At 37.7% G+C, this 26,312-nt stretch overlaps 4 protein-coding genes across 7 annotated transcripts; 2 read left to right on the top strand and 2 right to left on the bottom strand.

The window, feature by feature from the left end:
- Positions 282-5,000, bottom strand: LOC18593160 (probable WRKY transcription factor 2). Of its 3 annotated transcripts, none has more exons than XM_018124737.1 (7): positions 4,893-5,000; positions 4,515-4,688; positions 3,086-3,592; positions 2,559-2,741; positions 1,426-2,288; positions 1,193-1,351; positions 282-1,061 (listed from the first exon to the last, which is right to left on the bottom strand). In XM_018124737.1, the coding sequence occupies exons 3-7, from the start codon at positions 3,533-3,535 to the stop codon at positions 512-514; spliced, it is 2,205 nt and encodes a 734-aa protein (XP_017980226.1). In that variant the 5' UTR covers positions 3,536-3,592; positions 4,515-4,688; positions 4,893-5,000; the 3' UTR covers positions 282-511. The 3 variants fall into 3 exon arrangements, with proteins under 3 accessions (XP_017980226.1, XP_007020303.2, XP_007020304.2); XM_007020241.2 differs by lacking the exon at positions 4,893-5,000 and adding an exon at positions 3,765-3,807 and having other exon boundaries at positions 4,515-4,813; XM_007020242.2 differs by lacking the exon at positions 4,893-5,000 and having other exon boundaries at positions 4,515-4,813.
- Positions 9,363-14,653, bottom strand: LOC18593159 (receptor-like protein kinase BRI1-like 3). 2 transcript variants are annotated; one of them, XM_018124736.1, is made up of 2 exons: positions 14,142-14,653; positions 9,363-13,906 (listed from the first exon to the last, which is right to left on the bottom strand). In XM_018124736.1, exon 2 carries the CDS (start codon positions 13,560-13,562, stop codon positions 9,900-9,902), a length of 3,663 nt encoding a protein of 1,220 aa, XP_017980225.1. In that variant the 5' UTR covers positions 13,563-13,906; positions 14,142-14,653; the 3' UTR covers positions 9,363-9,899. The 2 variants fall into 2 exon arrangements, with proteins under 2 accessions (XP_017980225.1, XP_007020300.2); XM_007020238.2 differs by having other exon boundaries at positions 9,363-13,900.
- On the top strand, positions 18,404-21,273 carry LOC18593158 (putative 4-hydroxy-4-methyl-2-oxoglutarate aldolase 3). Its single transcript, XM_007020237.2, has 2 exons — positions 18,404-18,780; positions 20,450-21,273. The coding sequence occupies exon 2, from the start codon at positions 20,457-20,459 to the stop codon at positions 20,955-20,957; it is 501 nt and encodes a 166-aa protein (XP_007020299.1). The 5' UTR covers positions 18,404-18,780; positions 20,450-20,456; the 3' UTR covers positions 20,958-21,273.
- LOC18593178 (COP9 signalosome complex subunit 6a) lies at positions 21,638-25,721 on the top strand. The gene is made up of 9 exons (XM_007020236.2): positions 21,638-22,024; positions 22,106-22,194; positions 22,661-22,754; positions 23,303-23,364; positions 23,462-23,540; positions 23,685-23,777; positions 24,240-24,340; positions 24,969-25,024; positions 25,194-25,721. The coding sequence occupies exons 1-9, from the start codon at positions 21,715-21,717 to the stop codon at positions 25,273-25,275; spliced, it is 966 nt and encodes a 321-aa protein (XP_007020298.1). The 5' UTR covers positions 21,638-21,714; the 3' UTR covers positions 25,276-25,721.

The raw sequence follows: 26,312 nt of genomic DNA, 5'->3' as shown, positions 1-26,312 counted from the left end.
TTAAATGGGAACCAAGGGATCCAAAATACACTCCGACTTTGCAACGAAAGGGTATCATTTGTCAGTTGTTGCTCCAATCAGAACAGCTACTAAATGAAACATACTTACAACAGCATCCTTTTCCTGGCATGGTTTTTCACCGTGTTCAACTCAAGTACCAACAATCTAGCGTTGCAGTTCCTCTTTTGGTATTTATACTGTTCCATCTTGTCGGTGCAAGTAGAAATCAAAGGTATAGTCTCTCTCATAACAACATCAACTTATGTTCAAGCCAATAAAAATTAAAAGAATAATTAAGGAGACCGAGCACTGATGAGATGCTCTTTTATATATTCGAAACATAATCTCTCGTAACAATTTCAACTTATGTTCATGTCACCAAAAATCAATAGAATAACAAGGAAGATCGAGCACTGATGAAACGCTCATTTATATATTTGAAACATAAATGCTTCTATTTTTCTCAGAACAACTGAAAGAGAAATTTTTAAGGGAGTAAAAGACAGAAAATTTACATCTGAGGCAGCCTACTCATAATTTGCTGGTATACTGTTGAGTTGTTTGAAAGATTCAAACCAGGTTCAGACATTGGCTCCATCTTTGGTTCTCCTTTTGGCAGCATGAAACCCATTTCATTCATCTGGCGTTGCTGAGGCATGAATGGATGAACAGGCAGAACTGGCAGCTTAGCTTGGCCAGGACCCAACCCAGCCATTGCCAAATTGGCCAGGCCTGGTTGATTCATTCCAAAGGAGAAGCCAGGAGAAGGCCCCAGCTGCTGCCTTCCAGGCAGGGTATATGGACCAAATGATGCAGGTCTAACCATGCTGTTGTGAAGTTGTGATGGCTCCGGCCTGTGGACATGTGTTTGGACAGAGGAAGCACCTTGGGCAGTTACTGTGCTACAGGTAGCAGAATTGACATGACTGCTACTACGAGCAGCAGGAACATCATGGTTGTGCTTTCCTTCATAGGTAGTAATTACTGACTTGAGGTCATGTGATGCCCTCTCCACATGCTTCCTCACTGTGCAGCCCGCACTAGTGCATTTGTAATAACTCCTGCATTAAAGCAGTAGCAAATGATGTTCTGGTTTATTTTGGCAGCCAATAGTAGAAAACAGCTCTATGCATGAAAGAGTAAAAGCGAGAGAACATAGAAGATAAAACATTGATTGATTTAAGGCAAAAACCTTGGATTTGGATTTCCTTTCACTACTTTCTGGCCATACTTGCGCCACCGATATCCATCATCTAGGATATCCACCTCACTGGTTGTCTGGACCACAACCCTAGGCTCACGAATAGCTCGCGTGGCTCCACTCATTTCTGGTGCATAAGCTTCAATTTTCCTGGTATAAAAAATGAGAACATTCACATGGTGATCTAAATAGCAACACTATTCAAACTTTTGTCAGATATAAACCTTCTCTTTGACTCAGATTCATCTCCTTCACCATCATAACCTAATGAGACACTGCCATGTGTCCCCCGATCATCTTCATCTTCATCATTAGAGAAGGTAGATGAGGCATCGACTGCATCACCTGATTCAAAGTGAGTGCCATTTGGGGCCTGCACATTGCCATACTCAGGACCTACAGGTGCAGATGATGTCACCTCAATGCTGTCATGCCTCCAATCATGAGTAGCAGCAACTGTTCCCTTCTGTCCAGTTGCCCAAACAGGATCACCATCAGTACCATTCTGAAGGCCAGGTTGTTCAGGGACTTCTGGTTGCATGTCAGTTAGTGGGTTGGATGATCCAATGGCTGATCGGCGATTGGGTGGAGGCTTGGGATGGTTGTGAGCTCCCTTGTATATGATCTCTGTTATGTGACCTTCATGAGAACGTTCCACCTTCTTCTTAACCTGACAATTTGGATGTGTGCACTTGTAATAACTACGAGGATACTCACTGCCTTTTACTTGTTTTTGTCCATATTTTCTCCAATTATATCCATCATCAGATGGTGCACTGCCAACACCACCAGCCATGCAATCCCCACTACCTCTTTGATCTCCTTCTTCATCCTGTGGCTCATCAAGAGGCTGTGAATTTTCAGCAGTCCCACCAACAGGATCAAAGACCCTTTGATCTGCAGAGTTGTTACTCCCAGTGTCTTTTTCAGTTGATGATCTAGAGAAATCTGCCTGAAGGGAGGGCCTGTTGCTGTTCTGAGAGTGGACTTTCCCTGGGTCTACATTTTGAGATGGAAGGGGATTTTCAGACTGAACCGAAACCTCAATATTTGGAAATGACTGCTGAGGAACACTGGCTGGAGTAATCTGCAATTAGGAGGAAAGTTTAATGGTTATAAATCTGGTCTACCCATTTGCATTTGATAGAGATGGTAAACTAATATTAATACTCACTCCATTTCAAGTTCTAATTTAGTTTAGTAATTTTGAGTATTTAGAATTTGACTAATAACAAAAGTGGGAACAAACGTGAATAACATTATGGGTTCTGAAGGAAGACATTTTGATTCATTTAAATCTTTTTCCCTTTTTTTCTTAGTCCAGTTGTCCAAAAACAAATTCCCACAGCATACTTACTTTGCTCATTGCACCAAGGAGAAAAGAGGAATTTGATTCTGCAAAAGGCTTGAATGCAAATGATGATGCATTGATGTCCTCAAAATAGTTATCTTTACTTTTATCAGAGGACTCCGAGAAAGAACTCCGACCATTACCATTAGGAATAAAAGGGAATTTTCCAGTAGTCGGAGATGGCTGTGCCTGCAGTGATACACATTGAGATATTCGTATGCAACAGAACTCAATAAACAAAAGGAAGGTATTAATTAAAGACAGTAATTTATAACTATTAGATCAATGTTCCGAGTATAAATGCTTTCAATGGTTATTAAATTCCAAAAGAATTTGTTTTGGCAAGTAACTTGTAGTGCAGGACGTTAGTTCTCAATCTTATTTTAATTATAATTCCTTCAACTCCTGATTGGAGTATGGACTTCCCTGACCCTCATGACCTCAACATTTGATAGTTGACACCATCTATACTTGTTCCAAAAGGAAAGAACTACAACTAGATGGTACCAAACCTTTCAAGTTAGTAAACTTACCAACGAATTTGAGACGAAAACTGGAGATTCTAGCAGTGTTGTTGGGCTGAGACCAGGAGGTATTGTCAAGTAAGGAGAACAAATTTCAGGGTTAAGTGAAAGGTCAGCAGACCTGATGCTTTCAGTATTCAATCTTGGAGCATTAAATCCAGCTCTGGCTGCCATCCTTTCCACCAGACCTCCCCGTGAACTGGATTTTTGCTCAGAAATCGACCCAAATTCTTTCAATTGTTCATGACCTTGGTGAGCATCCTTATTGTCACTATTCTCTGCTGTCATTATCCCTCGAGATCCCAGAAAGAGTCCCTCAGTTTTATTTTCCCCATGAGTTTCTGAGACTGGTTTTGAGCCAATATCATCACCTAACAGAGCTGCAAAAAATGTTCTTGGGCTGGGAGTAGGAGGTATCCAGTCTCCAATAATAGCAACATTATCATTAATACCAGCCATGACAATTCTAAAACCTGGGCAGATTTCAGTTCATTTTGAAAGAAGATGGTCGAATTCCTGACAGATCAACAACAAAGACAACACATGATGGCATCAAAGAGAGGCCCCCAATAACTCTAGAATGACACAGCAAGAAATCTCTTTAGAAAGCAAAATTGCAGTTTGCTCAAAATTAGTTTCAAAGATGTAATCTTTGAACTGAAGAGTCAAATTATGTAAAGATTAGAACCTTAGTTCAACAGAGGGCAATTCCGAATTGTTGAGCCTCATTGCTAAAACAAAAAAGACATAAGATTCAAACATTACATATTGGGTTTCTTTCTTTTGGCTGCAACAGCAAAAAGAAGATGTATGTAGAAAGCGATAGTTTTGCATTCACTCCTCAGCTACACCAAAATGACTCCAGAAATGAATAAGGAATATAAATATTGGACCTATGTGATTACTATGCGTCTTACCCTTGCTCAACCAAGCCAAAAGGAGGGCAGAAATACCAGCTGGATTTAGTAATATTATAAAAGGAATTGATACACAAAAAGAACAGTTGACAACAAAAACTAGAGAAGGTTCCATTTTTGTACTTTTTCTAGAAAACATAAGAACTCATCATCGTATAAAGTTGAGATAAATAAAAACATAATCCGAATTTGATGGAGGCAATTAATCAAACAAAAACAGTTAATTTGATAAATTTGGTACTCATTTCTTAAGCCATGTCGCCCTCCAAGATCTAATGATAAGAAGTTTGGATCATAGCAGGTTGAGGCAATTAAACCAAAAACAGTATCAAAGTTATAAGATTGAAGTTAAAGAATTGCAAATACAGAGGTTGGTATTTTAAATTTGCAGTGAAGCTATGACATTATTTTTTTATTATTATTATTAAGAAGAATGAGATGAAGAAGAGAAAATTTTAATTGAGAAACAGAAAACAAAAAGAAGTAAAGCTCATATGGAAGAAAAAGAACAAAATGATTACCTGATTGATTAAACCAACATGACCACACCATCAGTACCAGAAGATATCCCGAACCTCTGATTAGATTTTCTCTCTTCAATGGAAATGGAAATGAAAGCATTCAACTTTCATCATCAAAGTACCAGAGATTTTATCTCTGTGTTTTGTGTTTCTCTCTTTTCCTTTGATTTGAGCCTATATTGATATGATAGATGATTAGTTTTTTTTTTCTATGGAGAAGAGAAAACTACAAGAAAAACAAATATGATTACAGTATAAAATATAATACTGTGAATTCTAATGGAAATAGTGTATATATGTATATATATTTATATAAAGAAACGAAGAAGAAGAAAGAAAGAAGAGAAAAAAGGAGATAGTTCTGCAATGGTGGTGGACCTGAAATGGATGGAATCTTTGAAGAAGGAAAAATAAAGTGAATTTATTAAAGAAAGGAAGAGCAACCAGCTGAACAAAGAAAGTTCACACATTTATCTCTCCTCTCATTGATTGGATTCAATTCCATTCCATTCCATTTAATTTGTTATTTAGTTGCTAATCATTCCTGTTTCTGTTGTTTTGACCTTTGGAACAGGAAAATGACCCCTCTCTGATTATCCAATCTTTTCATGCCACATGGCAGTCATGGAGCACCTGCTACTCATCTGATTGGTGATGATGGGAAATCACCGAGGACCCCAAAGCAGGAGATGCCGTGTTCCCTAAATTTATTAGTATTGCTTTAATTGTCAAAAGATGCAAAATAAGTATGTGTAACGCTGGGGTGGCAAGTAAATTATGTGCCAAACACCTGTACCCTAACAAAGTGAAGATGTTATAACCGCCTGCTGGCAGGCCTTGACCTCACCTGCTTGCCCTGTTCCTTCCACTATACCTTGTCATGCTCTTCCTACTAATCCATCTATCTCTTGTATTCATTCCTTACGAGGATAACCAAAAAAACAATCTCTAGTATTTATCTTTAGTAAACAATCCGTCACAAGTCCGTGCAATGTTCTTGAATCACATCTAAAATATCATTTACTATATATGTAGTTTTTTCCTCTTCTATTTTTAGATTTGTTACTTAACTATGTGAATATATATATATATATATATATATAAATATNTTTCCTCTTCTATTTTTAGATTTGTTACTTAACTATGTGAATATATATATATATATATATATATATATATATATATGTGTATATTTAATAAGCTGCAGGAAACCATAACTTCAAAATTTAAGAAAGTAATTAAAGAACTAGAGACAATACAGTATTCCAATATATACTGTATAATATGCCTATGCCTAATTGATGATTTTCAGGTAAGAATATATATAATACTAGCTAAGTTCTTTAGGGCAACTAATTAATTAATAAAGTTAATAGAGCAAAAGACAGGGGACAGACACGGTATCGGAGCTCCCAAAGATTAAAAATTAATGGCTGTGAGTGAATAAATGAATATAATAATAATGATGAAGAGACAACCAAGTGCCAGCACCATTGTTAAGAAATAAGTGAGAGAATCATAGAATTATGGAAGACCGTCTAACTTACACGTCAAATGTTAAAATGAAAAAGGACAAGTAAAGAGCCTAAATCATTCATCGGAACCGCGTTTAATGGGAGGAGATTAGTTTATTATATTAAAATTAAAATAATGACTGGTTGATAACGAATTGTTATCTCTTAATTTATTCTTGTGCTGTCGCCTGTGACTATGATCGGATCCAATTCTAGATTCCAGTCTAATCTGCTACACCTTCGCCTTCTTTTTGTTTCCTTTGCTCTTTCTTAATCTCTAAAGTTATTCCTATCAACACATATGACCTGCGTCTACCCTAGTAACTCTTTTTACTCTCCAAATTTATTATTAAAAGGATCTGCTTCTTTAATGCTATTCTATTCACTGCCATAGAAAGAAAGAAAGATATTTTAGCGTTACATCTTAATTAATATGCTATTGCTCCATCTCCATGTATGTAAATTCATCACTGCATGTGTCAATAACCCAAGACATGAAATTTTAGTGGGAGTGAGACAACTTTAGGTAGGTGTCCTGCAAAATATGTATGCTTTTAGTTTTCCAGTTTGCTTGAACATAATGAAGGATGAAATGAAATATTAGTATATAATTTTGTCAAAATAAACAAGGACCAGAGGGAGAAGAACCAAAAACTGGCAGCATGAAAAATTTTGTTGGTATATGATAAGAATGTGCCAATTGGATGGATTGTGCATCTACTTATAAATATATCCTATATCTTACAAGATTATTATGATATGATTATTGTTTATTGTGCTAACACAAAAATTTTGATTAACAAGGGTAGCAATAGCAACTAACAAACAGCATATGAGTCTTTCCTTCCTTCATGTCATGTGACACCTACAATACTATATAAATATACTTAATTATATGTAGTAATATTTTAGTAGGAAGGTGCAGGCAGTTATACTATTATTATTATATATATGTTTATTTCCACACCCCATACTAAAAATAAATAAATAAAAGTCCCAAACCCGGTCAAAAAGATTGCTTGACCCAGTCTTTGTCTCTTTTCCGACTTTTCCCTCACATTGCTGTTACCAAGGTTTCCTAACAACCCAAGCCCATGTTTTCTGTCAGGATAAAAAGCCTTAAAAAGAGTACTCTTGTATCACTGACACTGACTCTCCCGTAGTAGTATCATTCATCACATGAAACAATACACAATGATTGATGTAGCAAAAGATTTCACCAAGATTGGGCAACTTAATTTGCCAATTCATCTTTGTACAGAGAAAGAAATTGGGAATTCACAGTTAGCCCTTGGACTCTGGGAGATGGTTGTGTTCCTGGAATCCAATGAACCAAAATATAGTCTGCTGCAGATTCTTTACAGTTTGAACCGAGTACTTCGCAATATTTCTGCAATAGCTTTCTGCCAAAGAAATAGTATGGCTTATCATGCTTGATGTTGAAACTTGTACCACTACAACTTTGTATTCATTAACGGATTGGTTGTGTTTTTATGTATTGGATTGGTGGGACACTCCGGTGAGAAAAATGGGGAGCAAAGGTTGGAGTTTTCCAAGCAACAACTTCAGTTTGAGTCAGTAGCCTAGTCTGTGAACCAAGTAAGACATCCTGTCAATGTCGAAGGGGCCTCTCCTTGGACTGAATTCCATTTCCATAGCTACTGCCTGGCACTAGGCTGCTCGGATATTCAAGGCCTATGTATCTTTGGCCCGAGGCCCATGTTCTATATCGCACGAAGACCATGCAGTGCACTCTTTGGCCTGATGCTGCTGCTACGTATGGCAGTGAGTCAATGGTTGTCGTACCAAACCAAGACAACACCAGAGCATATAAAACTAAATACTGCCACTAATGAGGCCTTTGCAAGTTGCATGATCGTCGGCGCGTAAGCCACAAAAGTTGATATTGTTTTGCATAAAGTGATCCAAAACCGAGGCTTCAACCTCTACTCAAAACAGTACGTTCTATGTATAAGATGCAGAATGTCTAATCTAAGATGAAAAGAACAACATACATAACATAAGAAGTCCTGTGCTTCAGGACCAAGCACAAATTAAGGATTTGCTTAATTAGATTTCAAAGTTCAAAGCATGAAGCAAGCACTTGGGATGTTATTAGATAATCAGTGATTCCTGCAAGCTACACATCACAAGGGGGCTTTGGAACCATAAACCAGCATAAACGGCAATGCCATAAACATTGCAGATTGTTTTAAGGAGGGAATGAAAGGCTTATATGCAATTTGGTGCATTGGTTATCCAACTTATCCTGTCAGAGGGAGAGAAAGAAGCTCTGCCAGCAGGACACCAAAGCAAGCAGAATTACATTTTGGTTCCGCTGGACCTGGAACATCAACAGAAACTATCAAGTGGAAGGAATTATGCAAGCCTAAAATCCACCTGGGCATTTTGGTCATAAATGCATAATCATCAACTCTTGAAACTTTGTCCTAGACATCATTAGTGTTTGATGCTGGATGTCAAATGAATCAAACTTTAAATTTGCTTTAGTACCAAAAAGGTTATATTCTGCAACAGGAATCCTATACAGTACAAAATTTCCACGGAGAGAGAAATAAACAGACAAAAGAAAACTTCAAAATCGTTGAACACTATGTGGAAACGTGCAAATGATGACATAAATTGCGATTAAGGATTTTGACCATAGCTAAAGCCTAGATATCAGGACATAAATAAGAGAGAAATTTGACATGGAAAAGCATATCAGACATATTATGGGTTCACGTTTGACACTTTATCGCCTAAAGAAACATATCACTCCAAGGCCTTATTTTCAACATCCAATAGCACTGCAGATGTTGCTTTAATTATGGTTTAACAATGATTATAAGCAGCACATGGATTTTCAAAGAGGATAAATCAATTAGAACTAATCCAAATGCTTTTCGAGGCAACTGTAGCTATAAATTAAATTAAAGGCAACACATATCTGAACCGTAACAAGGAAATCTTCTAGGCACAAAAGAGCCAGTTCCAGCAATCCAAAGCAGGGTTAGACACCTCTAGTTAATTATTAAACTCATATGAGTCTCAAATCCCAGCATGCTGTGATTCGTTTAGACAGACACAAAATGTTGTAGATTCAATCAGATTTCTGAGCCAACAGAAGCATAGTCCAGCATATGAAGAAACTCGTAGTAACGATATTATTCAGTATAATGCTTGAGTTGTCGTGTAATCATGCAAGTTCATGACCAGCCACAAAGAGAAAAGAACAAGAAGTACTCAGGTTGGAGGTTGCATAGTCTAACTGAAAGAGAGCTATGGTTCAAAATCATGTTTGTGAATCAATTTGGAGACCTCTTTGCCGTTGAATTCAACTGCCAACATAATTCTGCGATTGCTCACTAAACTAAATGCAAATGATACAATTGTGATTCCAGTACTATACTGTTAATGCTCCTATTAAACTTTACAGGATGGTCTTGTCTTCTCAATTCTTACATCGAACTTCCTACAAAGAACAACTGACCAATTATAACATATAAAGAGTAAATATCAGTTAGCAAAATTGTGGCAGGAAAACCAAGCTAATGGAAAAGGAGCAAAGTTTTGAAGTCTTTGGTGACAGAGAGGATGTTCAAAGGAAAGAAAATCTATGTTACCCAGGTTTCAGCAACTGAAGACCCCATTACTTTGTTTCCCCCCATGTTTTCTTTGAACTTCTCTGTCTCATTCAGTGTTTTCTATTATTTACACTAAGCAAAAACTTATCAATGAAGCCTATCTCCAATATCAGAAATCCAACTTGTAGGACTGCATCTGCAAACTCAGCCTCACTACATGTGATGGCAGGAACAAGACCTTTTCACTCCAGTCAAAGTTGGATGTACTTCCAAGGTTCTTTCCCTCATGATTCTTCTATAACGTTGTCTTTGAGTGAGAAACCATCGAGGATATCACTCTCTGAATCAACTTGAAGCTCTTTGAACATTGCCATCACCTGTATCATGGTTGGACGGCGGAAGGGCCTATCATCAAGGCACTCAAAGGCAATCCTCAAATACTGGTGTAACTCTGCCTCACCAGATTTCTGTGTCATCAACTCAGGATCCAATATCTCATCAATTCTCTTCTCTCTGTGAAGCTGCTTTGCCCATCCTACAAGGTTGTAGTCATCGCCAAACTCAGATGTGTCTATAGGTCTCTTGCCAGAGAGAAGCTCTAGCAGTATGACACCATAACTATAGACGTCACCTTTTGTAGTACACCGGAAACTCTGATAGTACTCTGGGGGAACATATCCTGGCGTTCCTGCAAGTGTGCTCACACTAAGATGAGTATCAAGGGCATTTACTAATCTCGCCATGCCAAAATCAGAAACTCTAGCCTCAAAGTTTTCATCAAGCAGTACATTGCTAGACTTCATGTCCCGGTGAATAATGTGAGGAATACAGCTATGATGAAGGAATGCAAGACCTCTTGCTGACCCTATCGCAATCTTCTTTCTAGCTGCCCAGTCAAGCCTTGACCCTCTTCCTTTGGCCTTGTCATGAAGAACAGACTCCAGACTTCCCCATTTCATGTACTCATACACAAGAAGCCTCTCTTCCCCAACCTTGCAGTAACCCAGCAAAGGAACCAGGTTCCGATGCTTGATCTTCCCAATAGTTTCCATTTCTGCCATAAACTCTCTATCTCCCTGCCCTGTGATATGAATTAGCTTCTTAATTGCAACTACACTGCCATCTCTCAGTTGAGCCTTGTAGACCTCACCAAACCCTCCAGACCCTATCAAACTATCTGCACTGAAACCATTAGTAGCTTCAAGCAGATGGGCAAAGGTCAACTTCCGTAGCGGTTTCTCAAAAGTGGCAATGTTGATGCTCAAAGGCTCAGGGACACTGGAGAGTTTCCAGATACTGCTACCTGAAGTTGGTAGGCTTTCAATGTATTTCTCTCTCTGTTCCTCCTTAAGCTGGTGCTTCTTCACTTGATAAAGAGCTAATGTAAGTCCAAAGATGCACAAAAGAAAGAATGCGATGCCAACCACCATCCCAACTGCCACAGACGGCTTCTTATTCCGAGAGTGAAGGTTTGTTGGATGACCTCCAGGACCACAAGGAGGCAAGGGCACCCCGCAAAGTCCAGAATTGTTCTCATATCTGGATGCTGGGAAAGTGGTCAGCTGACCTCCAGTAGGGATGAGACCAGTGAGGTTGTTGTTGGATACATCAAGATCACTAAGAAAAGTAAGAGTCCCTAATGAACCGGGCAGATATCCTTGGAGATTATTATGAGAGAGATCCAAGACACCAATAGCTTTCAAACCGCCAAAACTTTCTGGAATATTTCCCATTAGCTTATTATGTCCCAAATTCAAGACCTGGAGATAGCTCACTGTACCAAAATTCTCAGGAATACTACCTGACAAATTATTATAGGAGACATCAAGGTAGATCATGCTGCCATTGTTAGTAAAGGTATATACTGTCATGCCAGAGTAAATTCTTGTTGATGAGCAAGAGTGAACCATGGGAAAACTTTCAAGCCTTTCTGCTCGTATTCCTTCAAACTCAACTAAACCTCCAGCACCCCTGCAAGCTGTTCCACCCTCATTTCTTACAAATGCAAATTGCTTCCCAGAAACACTTCCAGGCATCACTAGGCCAGCTTGGTTTGCAAGCTCAGGTGGGAGAGGCCCCCAGATGTCATTGCTATTTAAATCAAGCCAAATGAGGCTCTGGCATTTTCCAAGCTCTGGTGGAATCTGTCCAGTCAGAGAGTTGTTACCTAGTTGCAGGATAGCAAGCTTAACAAGATTTCCGATACCAGAAGGGATTTCTCCTGTAAGGTGGTTGCTAGAAAGTGACACCCATATCATATTGGTACACTTGGCAATAGTCTTTGGAATGCTTCCGGTGATAAGATTATTGTTGAGAATCAGGGTCTCCAGGTTTCCTCCATCGACACAAATGCCTTCTGGGATCTCACCAGTGAGGTTATTTGCCCACATAACCAGGTCAGAAAGATTCGGTAACTTCCAAATATTTGAGGGAATAGGACCACTCAAGCTGTTGAAACTAAGATCTAGTGTCCTTAAGTTCCTGCAATTTCCAAGCTCCACGGGCACACTTCCTGAGAGATAATTGTTGGCTAAAAGGATCTTCTCCAAAGCTGAGGTTGAAGAGCAAAATCCTGGAGGGATATTCCCTGTAAAGGCATTAGAGCTGAGGTCGAGCACTTGAAGCTGAGTACAATTGGTGAGTGACAAGGGCACAGAACCAGAAATATTGTTGAATGGTACATAGAGATTTCTCAAACTCGAGAGAGTGCTCACAACTGCACTGAGGAAATCTCCTGAAAGTAGATTATTCCCTAGGTTCAGAATTTGTAAAGAAGAGCATGAAACAAAAGCCTGAGGCAATCCATCCGTGAGTTTGTTAGATGACAGATCAAGCTCCTGGAGAGTTCCACAAGCCTGTCCCAACTCTGGAGGGATTTCACCAGTAAACTGATTATGAGCTAAAGATAGACGCTTCAAATTCTTGAAACTTCCCAACAAGCCCCCTGGAATCTTGTCCTGCAGCCCAATATGGGACAAGTCAAGTGACTCTAGAAGGTGACAGTTTCTGAGGCTAACTGGGAACGCAGAGTCAGAAAGGCTGTTCTGAGACAAGCTGAGCTGGGTAAGGTTGCTGCACTGCCCAAAATTTAGGCTGGAGAACTTGCCAGAGAAGTTGTTGTGGGAGAGATCGAGATGCTTGAGAGAAACCAGAGAGTCTGGCATGAAACTCGGTGGTATCGGTCCAGAAAAAAGATTGTATGAGAGATCAAGAACAATTAAATTTTTGCAAGACAAGGGAGCGATACTAAGTTTTCCCGTAAGCTTATTATCTGAAAAATTGAGCAGATTCAAATTCTGGCAGCTAGAGAGGGAGTAAGTCAACAGGGCAGAATCTGAAATCTGATTACGAGAGAGGTCAAGCTGCAGCAAAGAAGGACCAAAAATAAGACTACCCCCAGAAATTGAATTGCGAGACAGGTTAACATAAGCTAGACTATTACACGCGGCCAAAAATGATTGTGCCGGAAGAGGGTTTGAGATGGTGTTGGAGGACAAGTCAAGCCTTTCAAGCTTGCATGAGACAGCAGTGGAGGCAGAAAGATCAGCAGCAGAAAATGAATTTCCTTGCAAATATAGATCACGGAGAGCAGACAAGGCCGTTAGGTTAGGGAGGTGCAGGCCACCAACGAGGCCTGCATAACTGAGGTTCAGAGCAGTAACACGGCCATCAGGAGAGCAGGAGACGCCACGCCATGAGCAGGGGCTGGGAGAATCATCAGTCCAGTTGGCTAAGGCACCGTGAGGATCAGAGGTAACGGAGAAGCGCTTGAAAGCCATCAACTTGATCACATCATCATTGCTTTGCTTTTGCCCTGAAACCAGTTGTCTGGCTTCTGCCCACATGACGAGATGGTGGAATAGAAGCAACAACAATAAACCAAAGATTCCAGTCAAGCCTTGTTCTTGTGATGATAAGCATACCATTACCCTCCATAATTTCTTCATTTTCTTTTTCTCCGGAATATTACTTTCCCTTCCTGTGCTGAGATTTACATCAAGGGAATGGTGCTGAGGCTGTCATAAATATTAACAGGCGCCTTCTACTGAGTATCTCAGATTGGTTTTACTTCTCAAGAAAATCTTTTTGGATGGGCTTCTAGCTACTTCTCTCTCAATCTTTCTGTGCTTCTGCAAACAAGCAGAAAGTAATCATAGAATGCGTCGTGGATAATTTCTCGGCGATTCTCTTCTATGCAGACTCTTTTTCACTTCACTTTTAGATCTCTTGCCAATCCAATTTTCTCCGACATTTCTTAACAGCAGATAGCAGTTTGCTTGGAGAGCTGGAACTTGAGGGAGAAAACAAAATAAAATAAGAAATAACAAGCATTAAAAAATTGTTAGTGGAAATCGCCATCAGAGACAAACTAAACATGCAATACTGAAAATTTAAAAATCAAAACATAGAACGGCAAACAATCATCAATTTACCGTCAGTATTAAAGATGGAGGAGGAGTAGGAGAGAAGAAAAAATGGGTGAAAATTGAGCAGTAGTGAGAGCGATGAAAAGAGGATACAAGTACCTGGAGCCAGGAAGGTGGGAGTGGTGATGTAACGAGGACAGGCAGGTCCCAAATCATAGTCCGTTAAGGAAACAGACGGCGGGTACGATGTTCAGAGATGTCGGCCCCAGAACTTAGAACAACTAATGAGTACTTAGTTGTAACATTTTTTAGATTCCACGAGGGGATATGGTCTTAGACTATGGACGTGTAGACAGAGAGAGATACCATAAAACGGAAAAGAAACAGCTCTTTGAGCAAAAGAAAACAACTAAGAAAGAAGAATTTGCAGGAAACTGTAGAAGCTGAACACTGCTGTCAGCATTCAGCAGCTGGCGTAGTTGCACCAACTTCGTTGAAACAGAGAACACTGACGGAGAAATTTGGCAGGCATAACCTAGGAACACCGAGCTAAAGTAAAGTGGGATTGGCAAAGTAGTAGAGAGAAGAGAATAGAATAGAGTAGAGAGAGAACAAGTTGAGGGGCTGAGGTGCAACAGAGAAAGAGTGTTTTGTGGGGATTGAATGAGTGATGCCTCCCCATTTGGCATTATTCTTTTCCTTGTGTTCTGTTTTCTTTGGGTCCAGTCAAACTTTTGATTTATTTTTGATTCTCCCAAACTCTGCCTTTTTCTGGGCCTCCTCTCTGAATTGCCCCGCACGTACGTCTCTCTTTGTCACTTTCTTTCTTTCTTTCTTCTCCTTCACTTTCATTTAAGACTTACATCTTCTTCGTACAGTACTATATAAGGGTAAATTATCATACCAAAATTTTATGTGAAGAAATAATATAGAAAAAAGACCCAAAAAATAAAAACAAAATGTCCCATGAGAGGGGGAGTAGTCATGGTTCTAAATTACCATCTCTTAGTTATGTAGTATAATATTCCAAAAATCAAAAAACACTCCAAATTCTTTTTCTTTCTTCAATACAAAACTGTTAACTCTTTAGCCCAACAGGGCACAAGACACTAGCTGAGCAGCAGGCCATTTGGGACACACTCTTAATTTGCCCTAGGCTAAACTTAGTTCTTTTTTTTATTATTTTTATTTTTATTTTTGTTAAAAAAAAAAAGAAGGCATTTGCCTCTCCAACAATTAATTACACCCAAGTGTAAGAGGGCTATAAATGAGCTTAAGTTGGTAGAAACGAAATATACTGCATTAATTACAGTCAGCAAGAAATGGACAGTGCGTATTCATATCCCATAAATAATACAAGCAAAACAGTAAATCATGGCATCAAGAATTGGAGTCCAACCATTTTTATTTTTACTTGTGCAGTTAATATATTGTCATTTGTTTGTTCTTCTAGGATTTAAGCAGTGTGAAAATGTAAAATACCTAGTTAATTATTCTTTGATAGCTGTCTGTCTGTCTGTCTGTCATGATATGTGGATAATACCTTCTTCTTCTACTTCTTGTTAAAAAAATAAAAAAAGTAGCTGATTAGTTAATTTGTTTCCTGAAAAGGTGAGAGCTGTATATGCTTGTGATTAAAGGGATCAAGTTACTAGCTCGTTGTAAATAATACAACCACTTTTTCACTATTCTGAGTGCAAGTGCAACCTCTTTGAGGTGCACTCTTCTCTATAATAGTAAATAACTATTGCTTTTGAATTGTGTTATCAATAGAGAGAAAGAGAGAGAGAGAGAGAGAGAGAGAGAGGGGGTAAACTGGCTAGATTTGAGGGACTATGAATTCCAGATATATACTATATAAGTGGTAGCTGTTGAAAGGTTGAATAATGAATTAGTATGGGAAATGAAAAACCTATCTAGCTATTTATCCATCCAGGCAGGCAGCAGCTAGGGTTTGGTAAGATAAATCCAAAATTTAAAACAAAAGAAGAAGAAGAAGAAGAAAAAGACATGGGTGTTTAGGTGAAAGGTACTAGTAGTATTAAGATGAGCCTGCATGCACTTCATTGTTACATCATTGATATTGAAAGAAACATTATTGGAATACAAAAGTAAGAGGAATAACAGGAAACGTCGAGAGAATCCATGAATTGGATGTAAATATGTAATGGGAAGAGACAATATTATAATTTGATGGGAAAGTAGTGGGCATCATTCATTCATTCATTCATGTTATTTATATTTTAACGCAGACAAAATTGTATAGTAATAGTATCCATTTATTGAAAGATGGTGTAAGGCGCGGGGCGCGGGGCCTAGGGTTCTGGATCTCTTAATTTGTTTATCTCATCAAGTTATTGCTATCTGCCAAATTGAAGTGAAATTGTTGGTCAGTGCTGTGGTGCTGCGTATATATATAGTTTAATTTATTTTTGTCAGTTTGCACTACTACACACGAGGGGAGCTCACCCTCTTCCTCTTGTCAAGGGCTCTTTTTTCTTTTGGCTTGTTTCTTTAATGGAAAACCAGAGGCAGAGGGACTCTTTCTCTAGTAACTGTTTACTCTACCAGTATACCATAATATTAGTATCCAATGGTTTTTCTGGGAATGACATGTACAGTGGACGGGTTTTAACTCAATTAGTAAAATTAATATTCAATATTAGAACTGGAGTAGGCAAATAGCATGTTGATGAGCATGTGATTAAAAAACCTAAAGGGTTTGAGTAGAAAACAGCGGAATCCTCGCCAAGAAACCAGGCTAATGTGTCCCTCCCTCCCTCCCTCCCTCCCTCCTGCCTTTTTTTGATTTTGGTTTTCTTGTTTTGTTATGAATAAAGTGTGTGTGTCTGTATAATGGGCCTACCCCACACCAAACCCAAGCCAGCCGAGAGTTGAATTTAATTGAACTAAAACATCAAATTTCAATTTCAATTTCAAATTTGAATGTTCATGTATGATAAGTAAATGTGAAGGAGAGCCCCAAATATTTGACTTTTGTGACAACAACCTTTTGCTCTCCTAAAACGTGTTCTGACCCTAACCCTATCCCTATCATCATATATACTAGTTGCTTGGAATGGTAATTAGCTTAAAAAAGACGTTTTAATTTCTTCCTCATGTGCACGCCACTCCATTTCCATTTCTATTTCTATTTATGAAAACCTGGGGTTTTTCTTTCATAACTCAAACATTAATTTATCTATCAACCTTTGCCTATTTCATTCTAACCTTTTTTTCTTTTTTAGGGTTCAAATACAAGAGCAGAATCATATATATACATACATATATAGATGCGGTAATTAAAGCCACCAGACAATGTTGTATTATACGCATATAATACACATTCACATTGCTCATTGCTTTGCTCAAAGCAAAGGCCATCAACTCCTAAGAAATATATGAAAAAAGCCGAATCTTGAGAAATCTAAGCAGTGGAGACTTTGCAGCTCCACTTGTAACAATGAGCTGATTGACTGATAAAGTAAAAAAGGAGAAACAAACAAAAAGGAAAAGAGGGTGTAATTAGCAGACACCAGCAGTACCACATCTGCTTTCCAGGCAATCTTTTTCGTCCGTAGACCTACCTACCAACGAACCCATATGAATGTGACTTAATTCAGGCATTTTCTCTCTTGTACATTTTGAAAGCAATACCTCCCATCAACAAATTATACCCTATTTTCTTCAGAGCAGTTGAGTTGCGTAGTCGTCTATTTTCTTAAGTCATAACATACTTTTACCAAATCATTTACAAATATATATATATATATATATATATTTATATATTTCTTAGGTCATAACATACTTTTACCAAATCATTTACAAATATATATATATATATATATATATATATATATTATTATATATGTACTCTACCTAGCTATATCCTTAAACAACGCTACTCCGGACGGATGAAAATCAAATCACTTACTTTGTCCAAACCAAGGAAACATCAAGTCACGCTTTAGATTACATTACATTTTCCAATTACTTGAGCAATTAGCTTCCACCTTCCAGCAATGGATACTTCCTTTTTTCCTCATGCTTTGCTTCAGTCCTTACTTTGTCTTTCTCGTGCTATCTTGCTTACTTGGTGGATATGTACCACGACAAGCGACGGCAGAAGAAGCTCAAACTGGGGGGTTCTTTCACTATACTTTACTATACTATACATATAAGCGAGTCAAGGGTGTCAGAGGCTGCTGTGCTGGTTTAGATATACAGTCTTGCAAGTATCAAGGAAACAGACCAAGGTTTAAACTAATAATGAATGGACGAAAACAAAAGTACTAATTCAAAGCACGCGATATAAAGTCGCTTTCAACATCGAATCCATGTATTACAATCAAATTCAAGCTTGGAAAAATGCGTTAGACAAGAACAACAACAACGAGAATAGGGGACGAGGCCTCTGGTGGTCTTAAGCTAAGTGAGGTCCATCTGGTATTTTGGCATATTGGCCCAAAAGAAATATTCTGGGCCTGACGCTAACCCAACCTGACGGTTCCCAGTGATGGTGCAGACATGTCGGCGAGGGGCACAGATAACTAGGAAGCTATCATCTGCCGCTTTTCTTCTTCCGTCCTATTCCTCTGTGTCTGCTTGTTTCCGCTTCTCAGGCTTCTACCTATAGAGTAGAGTCAACATATACATATGAAGCAGGTCAGCAGCAGCACATAAAAGAGAAGCCAAGACCCCAATTACCAACTGCCCCCTCAGCAGACCCGGGAGCAAATTCAGATAAGTCTGCTGTTGCCTTCTTTCCCAACACTCGCCCCCTGCCCTGCTGACACTGGTAATTAAGTTCATTTGATTCTCTACCTTTCTTCCATATCTGTTTCTGTTTTGTGATGCTTCGGCCCAATTTATTGTTGGATTTAGAGGTGTTAGCTCGGCTGGCTTGTCTTCTCCTTCTGATCGGTATACACTAGTACTAGTTGTTTACATCGCCTGCTAACTAAAACTGCTGGCTTACCTAGTATATTATTTATTACGTTGTCGTTGTTTATTTGCTAATGATTTTCTTTTCCTTTTAGTTCAAGTTTAAGATGTATCAAATAAAAAATAAATTTTAAAAATTAAAGTTGATAGATGGATAGAGTTCAACGAGAAGAACAATGATATGTAAAAAGTTAATTAAAATAGTATTTATACACAAAAATTTGATCAATAGTTATTGAACGTGACAACTTACTCATAATTTTCAATAAAATTACTTCAAAATTGATATATCTGTGAATGAGGCCTTTCAGCATATTGATTTGGATTTTTCAATTTAATCTTGATCACGTATTTTGTTTTTAACGAAAGATTATATTTTTATTTTTTTTCAAAAATATTTTTTTTTATCCAAATTTGCTTTGAAATAAAAAAGCAAATAATAAGAAAACAACAATCTGTACCTAAATGATCTATCTTTTCCTTTTGGCAAACAAAATGCTTATGTCTTTTTTGCGGCTCACTTATTTTTGAGATCGTTTTCGGATGAGGGCTAAGTACTTATCTTAGAATATTATGTTTACCAGATTCTTAATTTGGTAAAACTTTGTTGGAGGCTTGTTTCTGGAACCAGAGTTTATCTAGAAACTGAAACACATAAAATCTTGATGATATACTTGATCTCATTGATTTCAAGGTGTAATTGTATTGATTTGCTGGCATATTTGCACGGGCGCGTCTTTTCTTTGTGGCTTGTCTTCTGCTCTAATGTTTATGCTGGATGTTACAAATTGCCATATTTTTTTCTTCTGTATTGAATTTTGAGCTATTGTCACGTATTCCTTTGCACCTTTTCCATAACGTTAGATCGGCACCATTCATTGACCAGTGAAAATATTGCTTACAGCGTTAATGTTGTAAATGGTTGGGTGAACTGATACTGTTGGAGGCCCTTAGTTCTACAATTGCTTACTCAGTTCATCAAGTAGCAAGAGCTACAGTAGACATGCAACTATGTATTGTTGAAGCCACCATAAAGCATATGACTAATGCATTGATCATCACTACATACTGAACTTTGTGGCTGTCTGTTTTTATTGGTGCTTAAAAACCAAATGCTCTTACCACCTGGACTACAGAGTTTCTGCTAATTACTTCAGTAGGATGCCTTAGCTGCTAATTATAGATGAAAGGGAGGAAAGATTGGGGTTAATGGGGGAATTTGAAGAGGAGCAACAATTATGTTTTGACAGCTTTGCTTTTTAACTTTTTTGGTTGTGTGCTCAATGACAGCATGGGAAAGAGTTTAAAGGATATGCTCTATAATGTAGTTAATTTATGTATCATTTATGATTCTTCTTTGCCTGCATTTTTTATTCAATGATTGTTTTAGTTTGCAAACAAACTGAATAGGCCCTAAAATATGTATTTAATATTTCAAAGTGCAGAAAATCTAGATGAGCTTCCCTTGTGCAGTTGTTATTTATGTTGCATCTTTCTGACTTTTTCGATTCCTGTCCCTGCAGGGAACATATGGCTGCCTTTGCAACTGCTGAGGCTTGTGATTCAAACACAGCACTTTTGGCAAGTGGTGACCTGCGTGCTTTAGAACCAATCTTTAAGATCTATGGTCAGCGTCGTGCATTCTCAGGACCCATTGTAACACTTAAGGTGTTTGAGGACAACGTGTTGGTAAGGCAGCTTCTTGAAACCAGAGGTGAAGGAAGAGTTCTGGTTATAGATGGTGGGGGAAGCACAAGATGTGCTTTGGTTGGAGGGAATTTGGCACAGTCAGCTCAAAACATGGGGTGGGCTGGTATAGTTGTAAATGGCTGCATTAGAGATGTGGATGAGATCAATGCATGTGATATTGGGGTGCGAGCGCTGGGATCTAATCCCCTGAAATCAAATAAAAAGGCTGTTGGAGACAAGCATGTCCCAGTTTGCATTGCAGGAACCTTAATTCGTGATGGGGAATGGTTGTATGCTGATAGTGATGGCATTCTTATCTCAAAAATGGAACTGTCTATCTAAAGCAGTAGTCAGCAAGGCAATAAGGGGACTGAGTTGTTTGTCACTGGTATCATCCTGAATGTCAGTTGTCAGAAGGATGGGCTATTAAGTTGGACATGGGGATTTTTCTTGTTTAACATGTTTTAGCTATGGGTACAATTGCAGTTGTATTGTTGAATGTGCAATGTTCATTGAACTTCAAATTCTTGGTTAAGATTACAAATTCCCCTCATTGGGGACCAAAGTTACGCATAATAAATGGGAAGCAGGATAAATATAATGTATGTATGTACCAATAAAATACAATGTAACTGTGTTAAAATTTGACTGCATTGTACTTTCATTAGCACTTATCTTGTGCATTTATTTATGAAGAGCTTGCCAAATCTTAGGTTCCATCAAACAAGCTGCTAGGTATTTAGTATTGTAAGAGAGCAGATGAAGGAATGGCAGTGTGTTTTTTGGCAAGATAACAATGGCAGACTACCTTTCCAAAAAAAAAAAACAAAGGTGATAACCATGTGTTACTGAATGAGGATGGCTAGCAACCAAGCAGACAGGAGGTTAGCCCATTTCAATTGAATGGGGTGGCTGAGCCTAATTGTAAAAGCGATATGAGAATGCGGACGTGGGCTCAATATCCAATTGGTTGGTAGCAGCAGCAGCCCGCAGGCCTACAAATACAATTACAAAGGCGATTCTCCAAACCAACCCTTTCCCTGGCAATTGCTAAAATCAAATTCAATAGCAGCAGAGCATCATAAAGTAAAAGCAAAGAATGGCGTCATCGTCGAGCAGCGGCCTAACCTTCAAGCTGCATCCCCTCGTAATCGTAAACATATCGGATCACTACACTCGTGTCAAGTCCCAGATGAACCCTCCCCTCACATCCACCTCTTCCTCCGCCACCGTCATTAATAACAACACCAACGGCGTTGAACATCATCAGCAAGCCCCTCGAGTCTACGGTTGCGTCATAGGGGTCCAGAGGGGGCGCACCGTCGAGATCTTTAACAGCTTCGAGCTTCTCTACGATCCCTCCACCCACTCCCTCGACCGTCCCTTCCTTGAGAAGAAGCAAGAGCTTTGTATGATTCCATTTCATTCTTTTTACTTTATTGGTTTATTTGTCCCTCGAATAATATTTCTCTTTTTATTCCTTTTCCCAGATAAGAAGGTTTTCCCTCACTTTTATATTCTTGGATGGTACTCCACTGGGAGCGATGCCCAAGAATCCGATATGCACATCCATAAAGCCGTATGTTTCTCGACCATTTCTCCCTTCTTCTTTCTTGGGGCTGTCACTTTTCTAATCCTCTACATTACGTATGTAATAGATTCTGAATCTGTCTTTGATCAGCATTGCTAGAAAGCCTCACTTTTCTGCTCATATTTCTTGGCTGTGACTGTTGTTGCAATGCTTCTATACAAGCATTGCTTCTCCATTATTATTACATCTAATATCAATAATTGATAATTTGATGCGTGGTGATATTTGATTGATCTAATATAGGATATTGTGATGATGATGATGAGGGTGAGGATGATGATAGAAAAGGGATAGCTCACATATAATGATAATATTTTAACAAGTTCACATGCTTTTCCATTTCTATTTATAACGTCTAACTACCAAAGGAACCATAATCCTACAATATTTGATTGAATCTTCTTCTTAATGTAATGCATTTGAATAAAAATAACCTCTTTTTCCTTTTTTACAGTTGATGGATATTAATGAAAGCCCTCTCTATGTGCTTCTCAATCCTTCAATCAATCATGCCCAAAAGGATCTTCCGGTCACTATTTATGAAAGTGGTATGTAGCGTTTTATCTTTATTGCATTCTCTTATATTAATCAATAAGTATCCTCTCTTATTCTGACTCTGAATTTTTTGCAAGGAGATATGCTATGTGACATTATACAATATGTTAAGATTTAAAGATTAGTTGAGTTCAGTTGATCAGGTTTCCATGTGATTCATTCTTTCATTAAGCCAACAACATGAGATTTTTACACTCTTTTTTTTGCTAATTTGGTTCACTTGTGATAACTTTTTTTTTATTAACTAAAATCATCTTGGAATTATCAATTCATCCTCTTGCCCCATTAGTAATTTCTGACCAATTGTGGTGAATAGAAAATGATTCCAATAATATTTATCCCTATTAATGGAAGTCAACATGCTTGTTGTGCATTCTAATAAGGACATGAACACACACGCACACGCACGTACATTCAAAATCTATTCTCATATTGTCTTTTCTGAAGTTTTAGGTAATTGTAATAACCTTTACAGTTCCTAATTATTCTTTGGCAATAACATTTTCAATTTCGCTTCTTGTTGATCATCACAACTTAAAAGAGCTGCACGTCATAGATGGGATTCCACAGCTTATTTTTGTCCGTTCAAGCTACACAATTGAGGTTCATACTTTTCATCCTTATCTACCCAGTTTTCTTTTAATTTTCACCAACTGTCATTGCTGAGATTGCTTTTTATTTTTCTTTCTGGGCTTTGCAGACAGTTGAAGCAGAAAGGATCTCTGTGGATCATGTTGCCCATCTAAAGCCATCTGATGGAGGTTCAGCAGCAACTCAGTGTAAGCCTGCTTGATTCTCTTCCTTTTACCTAGGATTTTCTGTAAAAGTGAAATTCCTATTTGATGGAAGCCTTTAATTTTCTGTATTTGATGATTACCAATGAATTGTTTTTGTCTGTCTTTGTGTGTTTTTTCTGCATGTAGTGGCTGCTCATCTTACTGGTATACATAGTGCCATCAAGATGTTGAATAGCAGAATCAGGGTGCTTCATCACTATCTCGTTGGAATGCAAAAAGGTATATGTCCATTCCTTCTGAATCTAATACAAATTTAATTCATTCAGAATGCTTGTGAACATTTGAAAGGTAGTTCGACTTCTCTTTAAGGAAAGAAACCTATATTTATAGTTTAGAGTGTAGATAAAAGCTCCAGACGTGGGAAATACTTCAAATTAAGCATCTTAAGTTATAACGTTCCATTCTGTCTATCAAATTAAGCATCTTAAGTTATAACTTTCCATTTTCTCTATAAGTTTTGGAGCCTAGATTAAATAAATTGTCCTGAATTTTTTATAGTTATAGATGTTACCTTTTTTTTATTGTCTTTATGACTTTTGATCAGTCATTTCTGATTTGCCATTGGATGTTGTATATATTACTTTTAAAGGATATGCGATGACAAAGTTTCACTATTGTTTGGGCTATTGTGCATCAGAAGGCCATGAATCAATATTAATAGAATTTGTTCCCCATATTCAGGTGATATTCCTTGTGAAAATTCACTATTAAGGCAAGTATCAAGCCTCCTCAGAAGGTTACCTGCCATTGAATCAGAAAAATTTCAAGATGACTTTCTGATGGTGAGTTTTTTTTTTTTTTGACTTTGTGTAGTCTAGAAGTGGGTAGCTGTGCAATTACCCATAATATTGATTAAGACAGTTAACTGTGGTAAGAAGGTAGTGCTGTTCTCTATCTCTTCTTGTGGGGATGATTTGGGTTTTCTAGCCTACTTCTTGTTGTGGTATTTCAAAATGTCAACCATCCCCTCAACTTGTCAATGCCAAAGTACCAGTTCTTGTGGCCACCAAATTCCATATGTGAAGATCATATTATGGTGCTGGGATCTACTAAAACTGGTGTTTGATGACAGCTTGTTAGAAAGACTTGAAGAGGATGGTTGTTACTTTATGATGCCATAGTAAAAAAACAAAGATATTTGTCATGCTAGTTAGCGAATGTGTGTTGGAAATAGAAATGTAGATCTCTACACTTTAAAAATTTGCATAATCTGCATATAATATAGTGGTATAGGTTTAATGGGTTCCTACTTTAAATATTTGCATTCTTTTGGATTTGGTGTCTGTTTCTTGTTGAGGATTGGCCTATTTATTTTTAATCTGGAGATGAATTAAATGACTAAGCTGAATTTTCACCCTTTGATTGATTTAAGCACTGACATACTCTTTTTTTTATTTTTAATATTCACAGGAATATAATGACACGTTATTGATTACTTATCTTGCAATGTTCACTAACTGCTCAAGGTAAGGGTTTTGGTATGCTTTTGGTGTAAGGAAGTGATGGGTTTATGTTGTTCTGTTTTGGGTACTTTATTAGATTAGATATGCATAACATTGCTAAAATGATATCCCTCTTCCTCCCCATTGTTGTTGTTGTTGTTCTTATATATATATATATATATTTCTTTTGCAGCACAATGAATGAGCTAGTCGACAAATTCAACACTGCATATGATAGGCATAGTCGAAGGGGTGGGCGGACTGCTTTCATCTGAATGTTGCTAATTTTGAAGGACCCTTGTGGGCGCAACTGTTTTGTTACTTTGTGTTGTGCATAGCACATAGGTGCTTATGATGGGAAGGGGGATAGGGGGGTTTGAAATGATTGAGAGAGAAATAGATGATATGACTTTTGTTGTTATTATTTATTAGTAATTTAGATTTATGGGTGAAGAGATTGGTGATGGTGTTTGTGTTTGCAGTGTTTGAAAGTGGAAGCTAATTTAAGTAGTAGTGGTAGTAGTAGTAGTAGTAGTTAATTTATAGGGAGGGATGTTCCAAGTTCCAAGTTCCAAGTTCCAAGTGGTGCATATTTTGTATAATGCATTTATGGTGTTAAATTAATGAAGGGAGCTTTATTTCTTGCTGACTATGTATTGTGAAATATATGCAACTATTAACGTGGGAAGAGTGTGGAATGAGAAATATATGTTTCCTTGAGCATCGATTTATGTGATATGGATGGATGATATTGTAAACTTAACCAAAATAAAAGAAATGATAATGGGCTTTTGTGGATGTCATAAAGTCTGGCAAAAGGAAGGACTAAGGAGGCTGTACAATGGGCTCGCCCGACCATAGCAAGAGAGGATGGAGACGTGATCACATTGACATGGTGTAACATTTTGCCTAATAGTGTGTGAAGAGAAAAAGAGGAAAACGACTCTAGCAGCACGTTTGGTTCGCGAAATAGATAGGAATAGAATAGAATAGTTATTACATGAAAATAGAATGAGGTGGGAATAGAATAAAATAAGTATTATGTAGTTTGGTATGATGAATGAAATAGAGTAAGAATAATTATTATGATTTATTACAGTGTTTGGTTGGTAACAATAGCTTTTGAATAAGAAAGGAATAGAAAATAAAAAGATAAAAATATTTTTTATTATATATAATTATTTTTTTATTTTATTTTTAAATATTAATAATTTATAATTAATTAAAAATTAAAAATTTAAATATTAATATTTTAATATAATTTAATTACTTATATTTTAATTAATAATATTTTATGTATAATTTAATATTA

The sequence above is a fragment of the Theobroma cacao genome, chromosome 7, assembly GCF_000208745.1.
Source record: "Theobroma cacao cultivar B97-61/B2 chromosome 7, Criollo_cocoa_genome_V2, whole genome shotgun sequence".
In the NCBI taxonomy this organism is placed as follows: Eukaryota; Viridiplantae; Streptophyta; class Magnoliopsida; order Malvales; family Malvaceae; genus Theobroma; species Theobroma cacao.
Note: the sequence above shows the minus strand (reverse complement) of the source record. Positions and strands in the feature narration are given on the sequence as shown.